Genomic DNA, 19,005 nt, shown 5'->3' with positions numbered 1-19,005 from the left:
AGCCTGTTTCTACTTCCCCAGGCCTGGAATTCCAGTTGCCTGGCTTTTTAATGTGGATTTTAGGGATCAAGCTCAGATCATGATGCTGGCATAGTATCTCAGCCCCTAAGGAATTTTAAACTACAGCCTACTTAATTCTTTCCTTCCCACTTTGTCCTTTTTAAATCAAGTTTTCTTGATCCATAACTCCCTCTCTTCCTCCTTTCTTTCCCCTTTACTCCATTTCCCCTTTGTTCCTTTCAGGTTTAACTATAGGTTTTTCAGCTTCCATATTTCTTGATGCTCTGGACCAGGTAATTTGCTGTCCAAGAGACTGTCACATGCATTAAAAGATGTTAGCTAGCAGCAGCCTTGGCCTCTCATTACGTACCAGTAGCATGCCCCACTTTTTACAAATTGGGACATTGACAAACACGTCTCCTGGCATTATCAAGTGTTTCTATGGGACAGAATCATTCCTGCTTCTTTTTCTCTCTATGTTGTGTGGTGGTGGTGATGGGGGGTTTCAGGGAATGATTCCTTTTCTCTCTATGTTGTATGTTGGGGGGTGAGGGAATGATTCCTTTTCTCTCTATGTTGTGTTGGGGGGAGTTGAAGAAATGATTATTTTTCTCTGTATGCTTTGGGAGGTTGTTGAGGGTTTTTTTTTTTTTCCTGTATGGTGTGTGTGGTGTGGGGGCTCACCTGTGCGCATTCTCACAGGTTGGAGGAGGATGTCAGATATCACTGTCAGCCTTATCTCTTCAGACAGGATCTGCCACAGAACCTAAAGTTTGCTCTTTTGAGCTAGGCTGGCTCTAGTGAGACTTCCAAACCGCAGTCTCACCCCCTAGAGCTGGAGTTACAGTTATATGTTCTAGCTTTTTTTTTTTTTTTTAAATAAGAGTACTAGTGATGTTCACTGAGCTTCTCATTCTTTATGCCATAAGAGCTTTCTACCTGTTCACCAGCATACATTTCTTCCTCAGTAGCTGCTGGTTTCTGCTGAGCTTGTCTTTTCCCCTGCTTCTCTTCCTAGCTTTTCCAGAGTGAATAACATGTAGGTCTCCATTTCCTTTTTCCTGACAGCAATGAAAAGGACGTTTCCATCAAGTTTGCTCTTATTCGCTTATCCCCCATGTTCTCAGTATTGAAAAGTGGCTACCACCTTGTCTTCCATCTTGTGGCATTTTAATTCTCCCTCTTCCCTTGGCCTGGTTCACTTAGAAACTCCTGTCTTATTCCTGGTTCTCTCTAGAAGCCACCTCTGTTCTCGAAGCTGTGGTGCATGAAGGCCATCGGGGTTTTTTTTATTAGTGGAATCAAATCCAGCCCCATTCTGTTTAATTTTGTACATTGTCTTTCTAGAACAAGCTTTCTTCCCATCTCATAACTTCTCAGTCATGATTTCTAGGGTTCTAAGTATTTTGAAAGGCTTACTAAGTGGGTTTTAAAACACTCTTTCAGAGGTTTCATTCTCATGTTTGGAAAACTTCAGTTGCTCTTAGAAGTGCCTATAATGTTTAACTTCTTGTTTGTTTCTTTAATTAACAAAAATACTTGCTAATTGATAAAGTGATTAAGTTATTTTAGATAAGTATTTTATGAGAAGTTAGTGTTAGCTTGTTCTAGTATAGTTTTAAACACTAATTAAATTTATTATTAGGGGAGGGATCCAGGAAAAATCTTGTGTGACCAATTTGACTGCTGAATTATAAGATATTTAAATAAAATTTCTTTGGTTGCAGGTATTTATAACAGCAATGATGTAGCTGTGTCCTTTCCAAACGTGGTGTCTGGCTCAGGATCTAGTACTCCTGTCTCTAGCTCTCACATACCTCAGCAGTCATCTGGGCATTTGCAACAGGTGGGAGCGCTCTCCCCCTCAGCCGCGTCCTGTGTAACCCCTGCTGCTGCTACAACTCAGGTATGCTGTAGTCCAGAGCCAGCCTGAGCAGTGTGAGACACTGTCTCCAACAACAACCAAATATGTAGGGAAAAAGTGTGAATCAATTTGGGGGTTGTGTGGGCTTTTTGTTTCTAAAGAACATTTCAAACTGCACAAATAGTATTTGAAAATCTTTTGTCTAAATTATTTTAATTAACACAGGAGAGAACATACAAGAATAAATGGCTCTAGGCTGGAGAGATGGCTTAGTGGTTTAAGAGTGTGTCCTCTGGTAGAGAACCTGAGTGCAGTTCCTAGCATCCACATCTGGTGGCTTATAACCACCTGTAACTCCAGCTCCAGGGAGAATCCTCTGGCCTCCTTTGGCACCTGCAGTCTTGTGCACATACCTCCTCACATAATAAAGTAATAAAAATGGTGAATGTTTAAAAATCTCCAAGTGTAAAATGACTCTTCTCCCCAAATACATTATTTAAAAGAAAGAACAATGAACCTTTCATACACTGCAAGTTTCCCCTCCCCCCCCCAGTGGAAGATAAGTGTTCACAAATACATGTTTTACCTCTTGTCTCTTTTTTCTGCTACATTCAGATCTGTAGCTTGATGTGCAGCTTTGTCTATAGGATTTTATTTTTATTTTTCAGGTCTTAAATCCAGAGCTTCCATATACCGGCCAGTGCTCTACCCCACTGAGTTGTATCTTACCCAGCCCTTGTTCTTACTTAAAAAATAAACAAACAAACAAATAAATAAATAAATTGAGAAGGGATGGCAACTGAGTTGCTCAGGGTGTTTGGACTCATTCTTTGGGCTAAGTAGGCCTTGCACTAGTGGCCTTTCTCCTGAGATTGAGTAGCTGACGCTGGTCAGCACAAGGGACAGATAAGAAAAACCATAATCCTGTAAGACAAATGAGTAAATGTTTTGTAAAGCTATGTGAACAGACACCTCCAAAGGCAATAGTTTGAGAGCTCTAAATTTGTGTGTGTGTGTGTGTGTGTGTGTGTATTTAAATGTATACAAATATATATTTGAATTATTTGTGTGTGTGTTTGTTTGATGTATGTGGACACAAATCACTGTGGGTGTTTATGTCAGAGAGAACTTGTGGAGTTGGCAGTCTCCCTCTGCCTCCCAGTTTTTCTGAAGCTCAGACTTGACTGGGTAGGCTTGTATCATAGGAAGGAAACTGCCTTTACCGACTGAACTGTCTTGGGCAGCCCCTCCCCTCCCCTCAGCCGGATTGCTCTGTGTCCATTGGCCAAGTTTCAGGCTTTATAGGTTTGTGTCACCACATTCAGCTCAGTTAATTCCATAATCATCTTATTTTCATTTTTTTTCCCAAAATTGTAGTAATATCTTGAAAATCAAGAAAGCTTGTAATATAATTTTAAATCCACTAGTTTGTCTAGCAAGTACTTATAAATTTGTGTGAGTAAAGCCATTGCCTAGCCTATGAGAGGCCCTAAGTATGCTGATTACAAAAAGACCAAAAACAAAACAAAACAGGCTAGAGTTTTTATACATGTGTATAGTTTTTGTCTGCTCTGTGGGACTTTAGAATATACACGCTTTTTTTTTTTTGTATTTTCTGTAAGCTTTATCATCAGAATCCAACATTTGATTATTAAAATGCATATGTTTCAGGTGGTGTTATCATCTTTCTAATTAAACCAAATATTAGAATAAACAACAGTTCAGTATAGAAAGTTATTGAGATGATTAATTGTACTATCGTTGGACATGAAAATTAGCTATTTGATGAATAAGGGTAGCTTGATGACTTTAGAAGGGTTTTCTTTAGGTTATTTTGCTAGAAATGTAGGGTGATTGAAACAATAGGGCTTGTTTAGAGAAGGTCAGGATAAATGAAAGAATGGCTCTCAAATACTAAACTCTTTTATTTAGGTATATCCATATGCTGTTTGATAGCTTTATGCCTTTGGACCAAGTCTCACTTGAACCTTTTTCAGTGAGCATTTTTTGTTTGTTTTTATAAGAGTTTGTTTTAATTATTCTGGTTAATTCCAGGTTGAGTTAAGTAGAACTTAATTTCTTCTCATTCATTATATCTGTGGGTTTGGGGCTGGGGGAAGTAGTAGTGAAGGGAATTTTGTAGCAAGAAGGAAAAATTTCACTTGACATGGGACTCAGTGAAAAAAAAAACAAAGACATAATTGCAAGTAATCCAGGATTCAGGCCAATAAGAATTTTTACCTTTTTCTTTTTATCCCATTTCTTTGTTCCCATAAAGAGTGTGTGTGTGTGTGTGTGTGTGTGTGTGTATGTGTGTCAGAGTCCAGTTAGATTCATATGCTGCCTGCTGAGACAGTTGTGTCTGTGTTTCTGTCTTGTAGTAAATGTGTTCTGCTTTGAAATGGAAGCCTGTTTAGTCTGATTTATCTGGTGCTGCTGCAGCAACCATCAGTCTCCAGGCAACTGAGGTCACTGACCTCTCAGTTGAACTGAGTGCAGATCTACTTCAATTTAGCTGCCTAAGACAGTAATAATAGTGTTGAATGTGAAATTATAAGCAGTCTGTAAGGGAGGGAATAGAAAAATATTTTGATGGAATTAAGAGAACTTTGAAAATTGGCCATCGAATTTCTTCCTCTCTCCCTCCCATGGTGACATTTCATTTCAGCCTGTTATATGTCTTAGTTGACTTCAGAACGAACAATCCATTATATTTGGGCAATTACTTACATTTTAGCATTTTAGTTACATACAATTTAAAACAAAGCAATATTAAAAGATAGTGGAAATTACCAGTATTTAAAATGTGATTCTGTCTTGTAACAGTTACTAAGAACTGTGTAAGAGCATTAGGAACCCAGCATATGCAAAGGCTAAGGTTCACTCAGGACCAACAAAAAGAAAATGATGACATACATTCTCTCTTTCACCTTAGTAGGCAGATACTTTAAAATGTACATAGAGAAGAGAAATGTAAATATTGTTTGGCCAACCCTTTTCTGCATAATTTAGTGAATTATGCAGAAATTGGGTAGTGGCTGGATTGGAGCTAGAAGAGAAGTTCAGGGGCCATTCTTATTCTGACCCCCAGTATTACATAAAATCAACAGATTTAATTTTTGATGCCTTTAGAAATTATTATTCAGGGAAGTGATGGAGAAGCATCATGACAGGCTAATGGAAATTAAACATGCAAGAAAACTAGATTTGGGCTTTCAATCAGAGAAGAAGGTATGTAAAATTGTGTGGAGGAAGAAAAAATTGTAAAAAACTACTTTAATAACTTAATTTTATATTGTTAAGTATTATACCTCAGCTCATTTTATGTGTTGTACTTGTTTACAGAGTAATGTTCTTTTACTAAAATTGATGTAAAAACTCAGTACATAGGCTGCCTAGAGTGTAGTAGTAACCATAGATCCTTACTCCTATTGGAAGGAAAAAAGTGTTTTGTGATAATGATGTGATTTTTCTGATTGGATCCATAAGTAAAGGATACAAAGTAGTTATTTTAGGAGTACCATTAACTTTTCATGTTGCCTTTCAAATTCCACTATTTTCTCCCTAAAAGCTAAGTGATAACATCGATTATATATTAACCAATTAAGAAACCTACTTATAATTGGTTATTTTGTCCAATCCTTCTGCCCCATGGGGAGTGTTGAGTAATGGCTTAACTGCATTTTAATCCTTGTACTACTTTTTAGAAACTCAATTGTGGAACATTTCAGCATTAACCTAAACAATGGTTTTGAATACATTAAATCCTTAACAATCAGGGAGCAGTTTGGGACATTGAGTAATGGGAAATGATGCAGTTGAATCTGACAGCATCAACAGTCTGCCCACTCATGAGACCAGGAAGTTGCTCACACTTGGTTTTATCTCTCCTCACATGCCGGGTATTACAGCCTCACTGGTGGTATCTGACTCAGAAGGGAGTTCGTTCTTAGAGAGTGTTTCAAAGCATGTTTCAAATCATGACTTTTGAATCATGATGGAAAATAAATGAAACTTGATTCGGACTCTGTGTAGTGTTCTTTCAAAATATATTTCTGATCAGATGTGTTTATAATTTTGATATGTGTATTATCTTAAATATAACATACATTTCCTTATTCATTCATTCATTCATTCATTCATTCATTCATTCATTTACTTATTATGCCGCGTACTGCCTGCATGTGTGTCTGCTTACCAGATCTCTTTACAGATGGTTGTGAACCACCATGTGATTGCTGGGAATTGAACTCAGGACCTTTGGAAGAACAGCCAGTGTTCTTAACCTCTGAGTCATCTCTCCAGCCCATATACATATTTTTAATATGTATATATTATAAAACATTTTAATCTTTACATTGTATTTGAAGTCTTAACATATTTTTGCTGTGTGGTGTGTGTCTCTTCTCCCTCCCCCCCCCCCATGTAAATCCTCACTAGCTTAGAACTCTCTGTAGTCCAGGGTAGCCTGGAATGTTTCAGTGCAGAGATAGCCTTGCCAGTGTTGAGGTTACGGGGCTCTGTAGTATTGCCACATTGTAGTGAAGTTTGTAGGTGAAGTATTAGTTACAGCAAAGCATTTGTGCCATCTAATGGTTCTTTGGAAATTGCTTTTATTCTTGGAAATTTGCCCAAATTAGTGTAAGTATATAATTGACAATTTTTCTTACACAAATTCATGGAAAAACGTGTTCTTAAGGGTTTGTAACGTTTCTTTTAGCACGTTTATTTTGTGTGTGTGTGTTAGTGTGCATAATAGTCGTGCGTGTCTATAGGCAGAAGACAACTTGTAGAAGTTTGTTTTCTCCCATCGTGCATGTTTCGGGGATTAAAGTTAGATCCTCACGTTTGGCAGCAGGCACCTTTATGCTATACTATCTGAAGTAGACTTGTGATACACTGGTATAGTATGTTAATAGCCTTTTTAGTCCTTGGTCATGATTTCTTTTCACAAAAGCTTTCAGTGGCCTTTTCTGCTACTTCTGTAGGTTATCATGGGCTTCTTTCCCCTGAATCTTGGTGACAACAAGATTCAAGGGAAGGGATAACAGCAGTCTTTGATTTGTCACCTGGGCTGGCCTTGGACTTTACGGTGCATGTCCTCAGTAGAGATCAGTGTGGATGGTTCATAAGCATCAGTGTGAGGAACTAAAGTACCTTCCTATCCAACAAAATGAGTAATTAGTTTCTCTCTTGAACATTTTTTTTTTTTTCCTTTTAAGACAGGTCTTCCTTTGTAGCCTCAAATTTGTAATCCTTCTGCCTTAGCTTCCTAAATAAATAAAAGACTTAACTAGTATAAAGGCAGTTTTATTTGTTTGTTTTGATCATGGTCATTAGGCAGGCCAGTAATTGTACTGTACTGTTTTCTGCTTTGAATTTCAGTGTAGTGGGATTTAATGGCTTAGAAAGATGAGAAAATGCCACTCTCTTAAATTTGAAGTTATAAAAAATAAGTATGAGCGAGGCAATGATTGCACGAGTCTTTAATCCTAGCACTCAGGAGGCAGAAGCAGGCAGATATCTTAAGTTAGAGGTTAACCTGGTCTACAGAGTGAGTTCCAGGACAGCCAGGGCTACACAGAGAAAACCTTTCCTGATTAATGAAGCCACAAACAAACAAACAAATAGGCAAATAAATGAATAAATAGATCCTTAGAAGCAGGAGCCCTTCTTTCAAAAATTATTTCTAATAGTTGGCTCTCCTCTGGTGGTGATGGTATATGTCTTTAATCCCTGCACCTGGGAGGCATAGGCAGCTTCAGTTCCAGGATGTTACAGAGTGAGTTCCAAGATGGCCGAGGAGAAACAAAACAAAAACAACAAAAGGGTTGGATCTCTTGATTAAACTCAGAACTGAAAAGGTATCCCTGCTAGTAAATTATAGAGCAGAGATGACAGCAGAGGACAAATAGAGCCTGCAGGCCAGTCTCCTGCTGTGCAGGTGCTGAGGCCCGCCCACCAGCCTCCCCACTGCATTCAGGTCTCCTCTTCTGTCAGCAAACAACCTCAAGAGAATATTTTCCTCCTTGTAGTTCATTTTCTGCATGCTTAGCTGATCTTTTAAAAATTGTGTCTCAAAAATAAAAAAGTTCCATGAAAAGAACTTTTAAGAATTAGTTTCTGAGACTTGTTACTTGTCTATCCAATTATTAAACAAGAAGTCATTATACAAACTTACTGATTCTTTATGTATATCCTTACGAAGATGAAAAATACAGTTGTTAGATTGACTTTACACATAGACTGTGAACTAAAAAGTACTTTGGAACAATGGAAAGCAAAGACAGGATTCTGTATCATGGAAATCACTACTATGGATTATAAAGTTACAGTCTTCGTGTTTACTTAATAAATTGGACAAATGCCACACATACTGTTGATTGAGATAAGAGTTGACCGGAAATCATTTATATTCTAAACATGTATTTGTCTTAACTGTTGTCGTCAGTCTCCCCTGAGTTCTGTTACCCATGTCACAAGGCCCTTCTTTTTTTTTCTGCTGTCATCTTGCTTTTTTCTGTTAAAACTGCATTTCTAAGTTTTTTTTTAAAGAGGTTTGTTCTGAAATAACTATGCTTTGATTTTGGTCATGAAAACGGAATAAATTTACTTTGTTTTGAGATTCTGTTAATTCTGAAAATTATTTCAGGGTTAGTAAGAGCTTTCTGTTACTGCAGTATTGTGTGAACAATAGACTTGTTTCCAAAATGGCACCTCTTAGGGCTCTGGCACTCCTGGACGTGGGAGTGTAGGCACACCGAGGAGGGCATCGTTATTACACCGTGTTACCAGCACTTTGGCCAGCCTCCTTAGCTTCATCTGTTCAAGGGCTTATTTTCTGCTTGTTTGGCACAGGTCCCAGTAAGGGGCCTTCAGACTTGTGGTTACAACATGAATGAGTTGCAGGCTGTGGAGGAGTGCTTCAGCTAGTAGAACTGGCCCCCTGCCAGAAAGACAGTCAGGGAAAGCTGCAATTGGTTGAGCTTTGCATTGTATAGAAAACATACTTGTGATGCCTGTTTGCTTTCGTTTAAAATAAAAACAAAACAAAACAGCACCAGCAGCAGGCTTCTAAGTCTCTGAAAACAGGAAGTAACAAAACAGTGTGCGGGTTTTTCTAATGGCAGGGTTAAGCAAAGGTAAACGTGGCTTTGAGCCGTTAAAATACTAGAAGTAGAAGTTGAACCTTTGACCGTCTCAGCCAGCTTGTGATTTAAGAGAGGCAGCATTTGTTAAGCAGCTGTTGTCTACCTGCCTGATTTTTTGAATGTTTTAATGAGATTAAAGAATTAATTGTAGTCCTCGTGGTTACCGTACTACTACGCTTAGTGCAGACCAGCTTCATTGAATGAGCCACTCCTTAAAAATACTTTAGTTTTCAGAAATTGACATATTCTATGTTAAAGCAAGACAAATGCTTTGTAGAAGGTGAGCATTTCTGCTGGTATTCTGAGAGAGGTGAGAGTACTGCTAAGACTATAGGAGGAAAACCATTAGGGCATTTCTAGCCTGACATACTAATAACTATTGTGCTTCTTTTCATTTAGGCAAATACCCTTTCTGGATCTTCTCTTAGTCAGGCACCAGCCCATATGTATGGCAGTAGATTAAATCCAAATCCATCCATGGCAGTTCTCATAGCTCAGTCTGAAAGCAACCAAACAGGTAAAGCCCCTCCCTGATGTAAATTTTCTCTGTAGTAGGTTATTTTCTGAAAAAGAAAGGAAGAAAGGCAGGAAAGAATGAAAGCAAGCCAGCTAGGGATGTGGTTAATAGAGGATTGTGGTTTTATTTTGTCTTCTTTTTTGAAAAACCAAAAGAATCACAATTGGAAGTAAGTGTTACGCTGCAAAACAGTGATGATTATTTACTCTCTGAAATGTGAGTATTTAAGCTGAGCATCAGCAGGCAGCAGTGCGGACAGTGCCTTTTCTGACAGATGTGTTCAGTCCTCAGCTCTATGCAAGGAGAATGACATAGTATTTGGCTTTGCTATGAATAGCCCAAACCTGTATTTGCATAATTCATGAAATGGAATTACACAAACTTGGTTAAAAACAATCCTATTAGAGAATTTCTACAGTGTTTAGTAATCCTGTGGTTTTTTTTTTTAACCAGTTGACAGTTTGTAGCCTTTGTCTCTTGTACTATTTTAATTACTTCTGCATTATATTTGTCTCAGTCTTTACTTAAGAATTTGTTGACATGTTCAAGTAGTTTTGCTTGCTTGTGGGGACGGAACGACTTTATCAGTTCACCAAGAATGAATCACTTATCATATCTTTACCGTTCAAGGGTCAGCAGCTACCTGACTTAGAGTAAGAGGAGTACAAGCCTAAAAGAGGCCAGATGGAGTGTAGAGAGCTCTGCAGGTGGAGTACAAGCTCCTTAAGACAGGAGGATCTCAGTACAGCAGCACTACATCAGGGTTAACAGTTTTCGTTTTAATACAGATAGCGAGATTTTTACTTGTTTTTGCCAATTTGGAAATTTGTTTCATATATTTATTGGTATGAAGAGTAACTTAATAATAATTTTAGTCTTGGTGTATAGAAATGTATTGGCTGTAGAAATATATTTTGTTACTTCCATTGGGATACAAGATGTTAAACAAAATACAAAGCGTAAGGATTTGCTCTGATAAGCATACAGATTAGCTATCTACAGCTGTGATTCATTACTTTAACGGTAGAAATTAAAAGTGGCTGAGGGGAGGGCACTGCAAATTCAAACCACGATTCTTTGCTGTAAAATTGAAAGGAATGAAAGAACAACATAATCCATAGCCTTCTACATCCACCAAAAGATGTGTATGGACAACATTTTACGTTCCCCAGTTCAACAGCTCTCAACTAGCAACATGCCAGGTTGTCCACAAGATTCTGGGACAGGCTTGATGTGTATTTTAGGAAAACTTAGAGCAAGAGCTTCAAACCTCTTATCTGGGAAAGGGGTCACGTTTTCAGCTCTGCAATATTTGCTCTGCAGACCAAGATCTTGGAGACAACGGCAGAAGCCTGGTTGGCCGGGGAAGCTCGCCCCGGGGAAGCCTCTCTCCAAGGTAAGCATTGTCTGTTCTGTGAAGCGTGGGCCAGAGACACTTGAGGTCTGGAAACTGTTATCTTGAGCAGGAAAGTGTGCATTTGTTGAGGCTATAAAAGCATTCTATAGATAAGAAATCTGTCTAGACAGTGAAGAAAAATGATTCTAAATTAATTGAAATGTTAATTTTAAACACATTGTTAAATTTCTAAGCTAAAAGGATACATTTTCTTGTTTCTAATCAGTGTGAACTATTTACCATTTGTATACTTAGCTTCTGGTATGATTAATGCATTGACTTGGTGATTGTTTTTGCTCATAAAATACTAAGGCCTTAAGATACTAAGCACGACTGTCACTGTTTAGCTTGAGCTTTGCCTGAGTCTCTAGTAGACGCCTCCGATGACCCCTTTAGGTCCTTTATATTGTTTGCAGCAGAGTCTGCCCATTGTGTTATGAGACTTAAATTTCTTTAGGACTCTGGAGTGGATTATGGAACTATTAAATGAGAGGTAGGGTGCTGGGCAGTAGGTGTCAGTGTATCGAGGGCTCGGGATTTAGCGATACCGGTCTTCTCTTCCATTTCCAACTTTTTTGTTTTTCTGTATGCAGTTTGTTTCTCCGTGTTCTCCAGCTTTATAAACAACATCACATTGATTTGGGTGGGGATGACAACAGAAAATGCGAACTTTTCATATTCTGACAAAAAGAGTAATTTGTGTTGCTGATTCAGTTGGGGAATGTTTTTTTTTTAAGGAGCACTTTTTCTTTTTTTTTTCTTTCTGGTTTTTTGTTTTGTTTTTTGAGGCAGGGCTTCTCTGTACAAAACTAAAAATTTTATTAAGCAAGATTGTACTGAGGAATTTTTGAATACATTTCAGATAACTGTGTTAACAGGAGAAATGGAAATCCTTCCTTTTTAGGAACTCACTCTGTAGATGAGGCTGGCCTCATGCTCAAGAGATTGGGCCTGCTTATGCCTTCCTGGTGCTGGGAGTTAAAAGGTGGGCACCCGCCCTGCCCAGTGAGCACATTCTTCACCATTGTAGACACTGGTCCATAGCCTCATCCATCTCCCCAGGGCCCATCCAAGTATACCTTTCTCCGTATAATTCCCGTAAAATAATTGTATAAAAGTAATGTTTTCCTTTATTAAAATCTGGAGAAAATATTCCTCATTTTGAAACCAAGAATTCGAACTACAGAATTTATACCCCTGCTGTGATTTTGTTATAGTTCTATACAGTTTATATTTTTCTTTTCAAATGAGACAATTAATGGAATTTTGCTTATGTTAAGTAAAGGAAGAATTTCCTTGTCTCCTTTTAAAGTCACAGTATCACACAATTTATCTAAAATGTATTTATTCAAAATCCCTTAGTATCATTTCCTTAGTAAATTTTTTATTTTTTTATAAATAAGCCATGAAACAACTAATAGGCACTAAATTATCTTTAGTGTGCAGTTAAACATCACATTACTCTTTAAAATCAGCCTGAAGTGGAGTGGCCCAGCTAACCCGGTCCTAACGTATTTGGAAATGAGTGGGCAGTTCGTGATGCTTGCATGTAGAAGAACGTCTTACTGCTTGAAGTCTTCAAGAAGTTGTGGGGCTGGAGAGATGGCTTAGTGGTTAAGAGCACTGGCTGCTCTTTCCGAGGACCGACCCATCTTTCATTCCTAGAACCTACATGGCAGCTCACAGCTGTCTATAATTCCTGTTCCAGGGAATCCAGCGCCCTCACAGACATACATGCAGTGAAAATACCAATGCACATAAAATAAAAAATAAGTTGAAAAGAAAGAAATTGTTGTATAAGTAGCCTACAGCCAGGACCAGAGCACTGGTACATTGCTAGAATACATTGTTTTCCAGCTTGTCACAGAAGCCTCTCCAAGGTGACTAAGCAGCATTCAGAGTCTATGTCCAGATTTGTTGACAGCCTCATTTCCAGATCCCACTTTCTTTATTTGGAAATGGAGCCTGTACTTAGGATGTGATGCTTTCACTGATAGTAGAGTGGAGACTAGAGACCAAAAATGGCCATTGATGTAAAACCCAGACTGGATATGAGAACATCACATGTTCATTTTCATCTGCTTTAGAAGGGTTAAGATCTGTTGGAAGAAGAACCGATTTCAGATATTTTCTAAAAACTACTTGTGTAGCCTACATTGTACACAGATATTGGACTGAATGATTTTCCTTAGGACTGAAACAGGTTCTTGGGTGTTTTGTTTTTTTTTTTGTTGTTGTTGTTTTTTGTTTTTGTTTGTTTGTTTGTTTTCTTTGTCTTTTTTTAGTTTTTTATTTTCAATTCAAAATCATTAAATTTTTCTTTTTATTGAACTTTAGGGTTTTTGTTTGTTTGTTTGTTTTGGTTGTGAATTCAAATGTTCCTCCACAGTGTTACACTCATAGTGTTATTCTGATAGCCTGTATATTATGACACAGTGGTAGAGTTTTATTTTAATGTGTCTATGTGCCTTGCCTGCATTTGAAGACCTAGTGCCAGAGGAGGCCAGAAGAGGACATCAGATCCCCTGGAGTTAAGAGTTACAGATGGTTGTGAGCCATTGTGTGGTTTTGGGGCACTAAAGTTTTCCTAATGTCTGTCTCCCTTATATCTTACAAAAAAAGGCCATACTGTTTGTTTATAGCCTACTTCAGGGAATATTGGTAGTTTGTTTTCTAGTGATTTTTAATTATTTACTATGCTCAGCTATTTCATTTTATAATTTAGGGAAGAAAATGATACTGACTCATTTATGGTTTTATGAGACCTGCTACCTCTGCCGTTGGCCATTTGGTGCTAGAAAATTTGTACAGGAAAATAGGCATGATACAAGAAATTGATGTGTAGCTCACCAGAAGCCGCCTCCCCTTTAACCTGAGAATTACTGTTTTTGACAGATCCCCTGTGAGCAACTTACAGATCCGCTATGACCAGCCAAGCAATAGTGGTTTGGACAATCTGCCTCCGGTAGCAGCAAGTATTGAACAACTTTTGGAGAGGCAGTGGAATGAAGGACAGCAGTTTTTATTAGAGCAGGGTACTCCTAGTGACAGTAAGTATTCGTTTTCTTGTGTCTAAAAAAGGATAGTTGGAGGTGGGTGGTGGTGGTACAGACTTTTAATCCCAGGAATTAGGAGGCAGGGACAGGCAGGTCTCTGTGAGTTTTCAGCCAGCCTGGTCTACAGATCAAATTCTAGGACAGCCAGGGCTGCCCAGCAAAACCCTGTCCCGAAAAACCGAACCAATTAACAATGAAGTAAATTTTAAAAAAATGAATAGTTGGATGAAACGACACATAGGTTAATGGATGCACAAGAGCTGTTTACCCCAAATAACGGCATTATGGCATGCACTTAGGCAATTAGACAAGGTTTGTGCTGTGGTTCGGCAGAGCTGGCCCTGTGGTGTTAATTCTCAACTCGCCTTTTAATTGTTATCAACAATATGATCTTGGGCAAGTTTGTGTGTGTGTGTTTCCAAGTTCTGTAGTTTCTTATTTGTGAAATTGGGAGTAAGGCTGAACCTGTATCCTGGGGTTGTTATAAAGATAAATTACATGAAAAATTGAGAAAATTGGCTTATGCGCTTTTTGTTAGCTAATCACTGGTTGAAATTCAACGTTGCTGCTGCTTTTCTCTCATACTGTACTTTGTTCTTACTGACTTATGAGAATACATGTTATCTCCTCTCAGCTCAGTATTTGAAAACAATATTCCTATGCCCAGATATCTTCTTTTAAAAATAATGTATCTAGTTAGGTATATCAAGGTTAGCTGTCTTGTAGTTTGAAGGAGTAGTAATTAGGCAGGCATGGTGATACCTACTTGTGACACTGGAAGCAGGTGGTGCACTCCTTTAATCCCAGCACCTGGCAGGCAGAGGCAGGCAGATCTCTGTGAGTTGGAGGCCAGCCTGGTCTACAGAGTGAATTCTAGGATAGCCAAGTCTGCTTGGTGAGACACTGTTCCCCAAGAAGGAAATAGTAATTAGTAAATTTTATATTTAATTGAAACGTTAATCATACTTAAGAAATTATTTGATATATGTTAAATATACATATTTAATATTTAATACTTCCAGTTTTAAGTATTAATACTGCCATGGGAAAATGGCAAAAAAACAAAGATAGAGCAGTGAGGGCAATGAGGAAGTGGGTTCTATCATTTTGGTATGAAAATTTGCAGTGCTTTATTTTATGAAAACAAAGCTTTCTAAAACCTGCTAGCGAGCTGATTGCCTTGAATTGATGTTTTTAGGGATGCTACCCCTACCCAAAACTGTTGATTATGAGAAAACTGATGGAGTAGAAACCTGCTAAACAGGATAGGTAGAGGGCAGACTAGCTGCTTTATTGTGTCTCATCTGGGCACTGTAAGAAGGGTAAAAAGTTAAGGTTTGTAATGCTAGAGGGCCTTTGGAATGCCCTGAGGTCATGTTATGCAAATACCACTTTGTAATACCTGGACTTTTTAAAGTGTCAGTCACCATGGCCTAAAAGCTCTTGATTGGCATTTGGAAGTCCAAGTCTTGGAGGAATTAACATAGTATCTGAGGTATGAGGCAGGGAGAAAGCTTGTTAGCAGGTGATGAGGCCTTCCTCCCAAGAAGAGAAGCAGCAGGGTGCAGATACAGCGCTCCCTGCTGGGAGCCTGTGGAAAAGCATGTTGAGCAGCTGGCATGCAGGCACTCTGCCAGGTGTCTGACGGCATGCTTGGTTGCTGCTGCAGTTAGAGTTTTTTGGTCCTAGAGATTCTACCCATGCCAAGTGCATGCTTGCTCTCCCATGCTTAAACTGTACAACTAACAAACATGTTCTTAAGTGAAAAAGGGTATTGGTGTGAAATTTTCCTGTTGTAACTCTTGAGTTCATTATACCTTTTATTTAAAAAAAAAAAAATCATGAAAATACTTTGAAATTTTACTTAGGTTTTATTTTGAGGAAAATAAAATGCCATCATTTATTTCTGAGGATCAAAACTACTTGAACCTGATTGGGGCGGAGTTTTGTCTATTTGGGGACACACACACAGTCTTCCTTTGTGTATACACACTCAGTATAACATGATGTTTGTGTTTACATCCAGATCTAGGAGTTTAGTATTTAGTCATTTAGTATTAGTCTACAAATTTCCCACATTTTTGTTTTATGTCTGAAGCACTTGACAAAAATACTTAGTTGTGGGAGTGGAGCTGTCTTTCCTAAGAATCACCCAAATATTTGCCAGTTTTAGGAATGCTGAAGTCATTACACCAACTTCAAGTTGAGAATCAAAGATTAGAAGAACAAATTAAAAACTTGACTGCCAAAAAAGAACGTCTGCAGTTGCTGAATGCACAGCTTTCAGTGCCTTTTCCAGCAATAACAACAAACCCTAGTCCATCTCATCAAATCCACACATTTTCAGCACAGACTGGTGAGTACAGAAATACTTTGTTTCTAAGGAAAGTATAAGATGGTCTCTTAATGTCATCTACATAATAAACCATAACGGGGTACTAGTTATGTGAAGAAGTTTGAAACAAATGGTGAGTTATTATACAATTTATTTAAATGTAATGATCTCATTATTGGTTTAAAGGTAGTGTTCAACACCCCCCCTCCACACACACACACATTTAAACCAGTGCTAGGAAGAAGAGGACTATGGGCTTTAAGGTATTTTATTAAATAGCCTTTAATCTTACACACAAGACAACTAATAGGGTACGTGCATTTTATCTTCCTATTTCTAGCTCCTCCTGATTCCTTGAACAGCAGTAAGAGCCCACATATAGGAAACAGCTTTTTACCTGACAATTCTCTTCCTGTATTAAATCAGGTAATTATTTTTTGTGGCTATATCCATTTGTGTGTTTTCCTTACGAACATCACACAGTGTTAACAGTCAGTGATTTAAAACTATGTTAAGCAGTTTTGCTGTGCTCTTTGTGACTTGGATCCTTATTCTCTCCAACATTAGGACTTAACTTCCAGTGGACAAAGCACCAGCAGCTCTTCTGCCCTTTCTACACCCCCTCCTGCTGGGCAGAGTCCAGCTCAGCCAGGCTCAGGAGTTAGTGGGGTTCAGCAGGTCAATGGTGTGACAGTAGGGGCGCTAGCTGGAGGAATGCAGACTGTAACGTCCACCATTCCTGCTGTGCCTGCAGTGGGTGGAATAATTGGAGCTTTGCCAGGTAACCAACTGGCAATTAATGGCATTGTAGGAGCTTTAAATGGTGTCATTCAGACTCCTGTCACCATATCCCAGAACCCTGCCCCCCTCAGCCACACCAGTGTCCCACCCAGTGCAGCACATCCGATGCCAGCTGCCGCATTGACTAACAGGTAAGGGACTCACGTCAGTATGGTTGTTCTTATTGTTAGGTTTTATTTCTTCTCCATGCAGCATGCTATCAGTGTTGTCCTTGTTCTGGATTAGGATTTTTAAATGTATTTTGTAGATGTTCTCTAGGAAATTAAGTAAGTGCTTGCTGCTCATAATATGGTAGTGGTGGTGTTTTTGTTGTTTGGTTTTTTTTGAGACAGGGTTTCTCTGTGTGGCTCTGGCTGTCCTGGAACTCACTCTGTAGACCAGGCTGGCCTTGAACCTCTGCCTCTTGAGCACAGAGATTAAAGACATGCGCCATCACGACCCAGCTAGTATGTTTAATTACTGATATAATAAATCTATTTCAGTGTCATAATGCATATATTCTGTGTTTAAAATGTCAGCCTGGACCTTGGGATAGCTGTCTTAAAATGTTATTTTTTTTTTTTTTTTCTTACTCCTCATTGCACACATGAATCCTAAATTCTGAAAAGGTACTATGGCAGTCATAATATTGGCTCACCAAGATTTAACAGCCCAGTTTTGATCATTCTCTATCACAGATTTTGATGATTATTCTATATGCTTTATTACAAGTACACATAAATTTGTGTTTTGTAACTTTGTTCCTGTTTAACTTCCTGACAGTGAGTTCCTGTTTACTTGAGAGTTTAGCTCACACTGTATAGGGAGAAAAAATATCTTACAAATAATGTAGTATTGTAGTTAAAAACTGAATTTGTTAACTGCCCAGTGAAGAAGCTGCCTTTGACATCACACCCTCCAGAAGGGCACAGGGAAGTCAGGACTGCATTGTTTTTCAGTGCCTCGGGACTAGGACTACTGTCCGACCAGCAGAGACAGATGCTGATCCAGCAGCAGCAGTTCCAGCAGCTGTTAAACTCCCAGCAGCTCACGCCTGTAAGTTCTCTGTTCACAGGGTTTTATTTTGTCATGCTCTAGTGTGGTGGACTGCAGTAGACATGGATGGTCTAGGCTCCTCCTTTGTTAATGTGCACCCATGAAGTTCTCTGGCTTTGGCATGTCTGTTGATTGTTGGAACATGCATTTTGCTAACTGGGCTGTGGGGATTAGAATGCAAGCTGTACTTTTCTGGGGTTCATTCTGGAGGGAAGTAGTGAGCACACACTCCTTCATCATGGTAAACTCCAAGAAGGAGAGTGGAATGGGAAGAAGGCTGGCATTGAATGGCTCAAGGATGAAGTAAGGCTGTACTCCTTTGTGGGTGGGGAAGACAACGCGGCCTCACACATGGCTTGCTGGACTAGCATTCTGCCATGGCACTCTACCAGCAGTTCATTTTAGACGGGCTGATGCAAGCTCCTTGGGAGGTAACATTTGAACCATTGTTCTGTCACCTAGTTCTAATAATCAAATCAGCATTGATCTTGCTTTATCCGTGCCCTAATTTTCTTTTTTAAAGCATTCATTGAAGCAGATTAACCTGAATGATATGATAGTGATTAAGGGTTTAGGAAGAATATTTGCTGTATGGAGAGTGTCTATTAGGGAGGGAGAAGAAGGGCTCAGCAGGAGAAAAGGTGTTGTGTGTCGTGGCCGTCCCCCCCCCCCCCGCCCCCGAGAGTTGCTGCCTTATGTCAGCTCTGGTCAGATGCTATAAAAGTGTAGTATATTTTGATGAAAACAAGAGCCCTACACAGTTGCATGTTGGTTTATACAGAGATGTAGAGGAACAGAAGGGAAATAGTTTTCCTGAGAAATAGTAATTCCATTATCACAGAGAGCTCAT

At 38.9% G+C, this 19,005-nt stretch overlaps 1 protein-coding gene across 16 annotated transcripts in view; it reads left to right on the top strand.

Moving 5' to 3' along the window:
* Positions 1–19,005, top strand: part of Mllt10 (MLLT10 histone lysine methyltransferase DOT1L cofactor) — a 137,613-nt gene that overhangs the window by 112,449 nt on the left and 6,159 nt on the right. For all 16 annotated transcript variants that reach the window (XM_060373019.1, XM_021631055.2, XM_021631054.2 and 13 more), the window contains 8 exons: positions 1,728–1,906; positions 9,415–9,532; positions 10,856–10,928; positions 13,824–13,978; positions 16,152–16,340; positions 16,660–16,745; positions 16,887–17,251; positions 18,059–18,155. In XM_060373019.1, coding sequence (XP_060229002.1) covers positions 1,728–1,906; positions 9,415–9,532; positions 10,856–10,928; positions 13,824–13,978; positions 16,152–16,340; positions 16,660–16,745; positions 16,887–17,251; positions 18,059–18,155 — 1,262 coding nt within the window. The remainder of the gene's footprint in view (positions 1–1,727; positions 1,907–9,414; positions 9,533–10,855; positions 10,929–13,823; positions 13,979–16,151; positions 16,341–16,659; positions 16,746–16,886; positions 17,252–18,058; positions 18,156–19,005) is intronic.

This window comes from Meriones unguiculatus, chromosome 19 (genome assembly GCF_030254825.1).
Source record: "Meriones unguiculatus strain TT.TT164.6M chromosome 19, Bangor_MerUng_6.1, whole genome shotgun sequence".
In the NCBI taxonomy this organism is placed as follows: Eukaryota; Metazoa; Chordata; class Mammalia; order Rodentia; family Muridae; genus Meriones; species Meriones unguiculatus.
The sequence above is the reverse complement of the archived record's forward strand: the minus strand, read 5'-3'. Positions and strand labels throughout refer to the sequence as shown.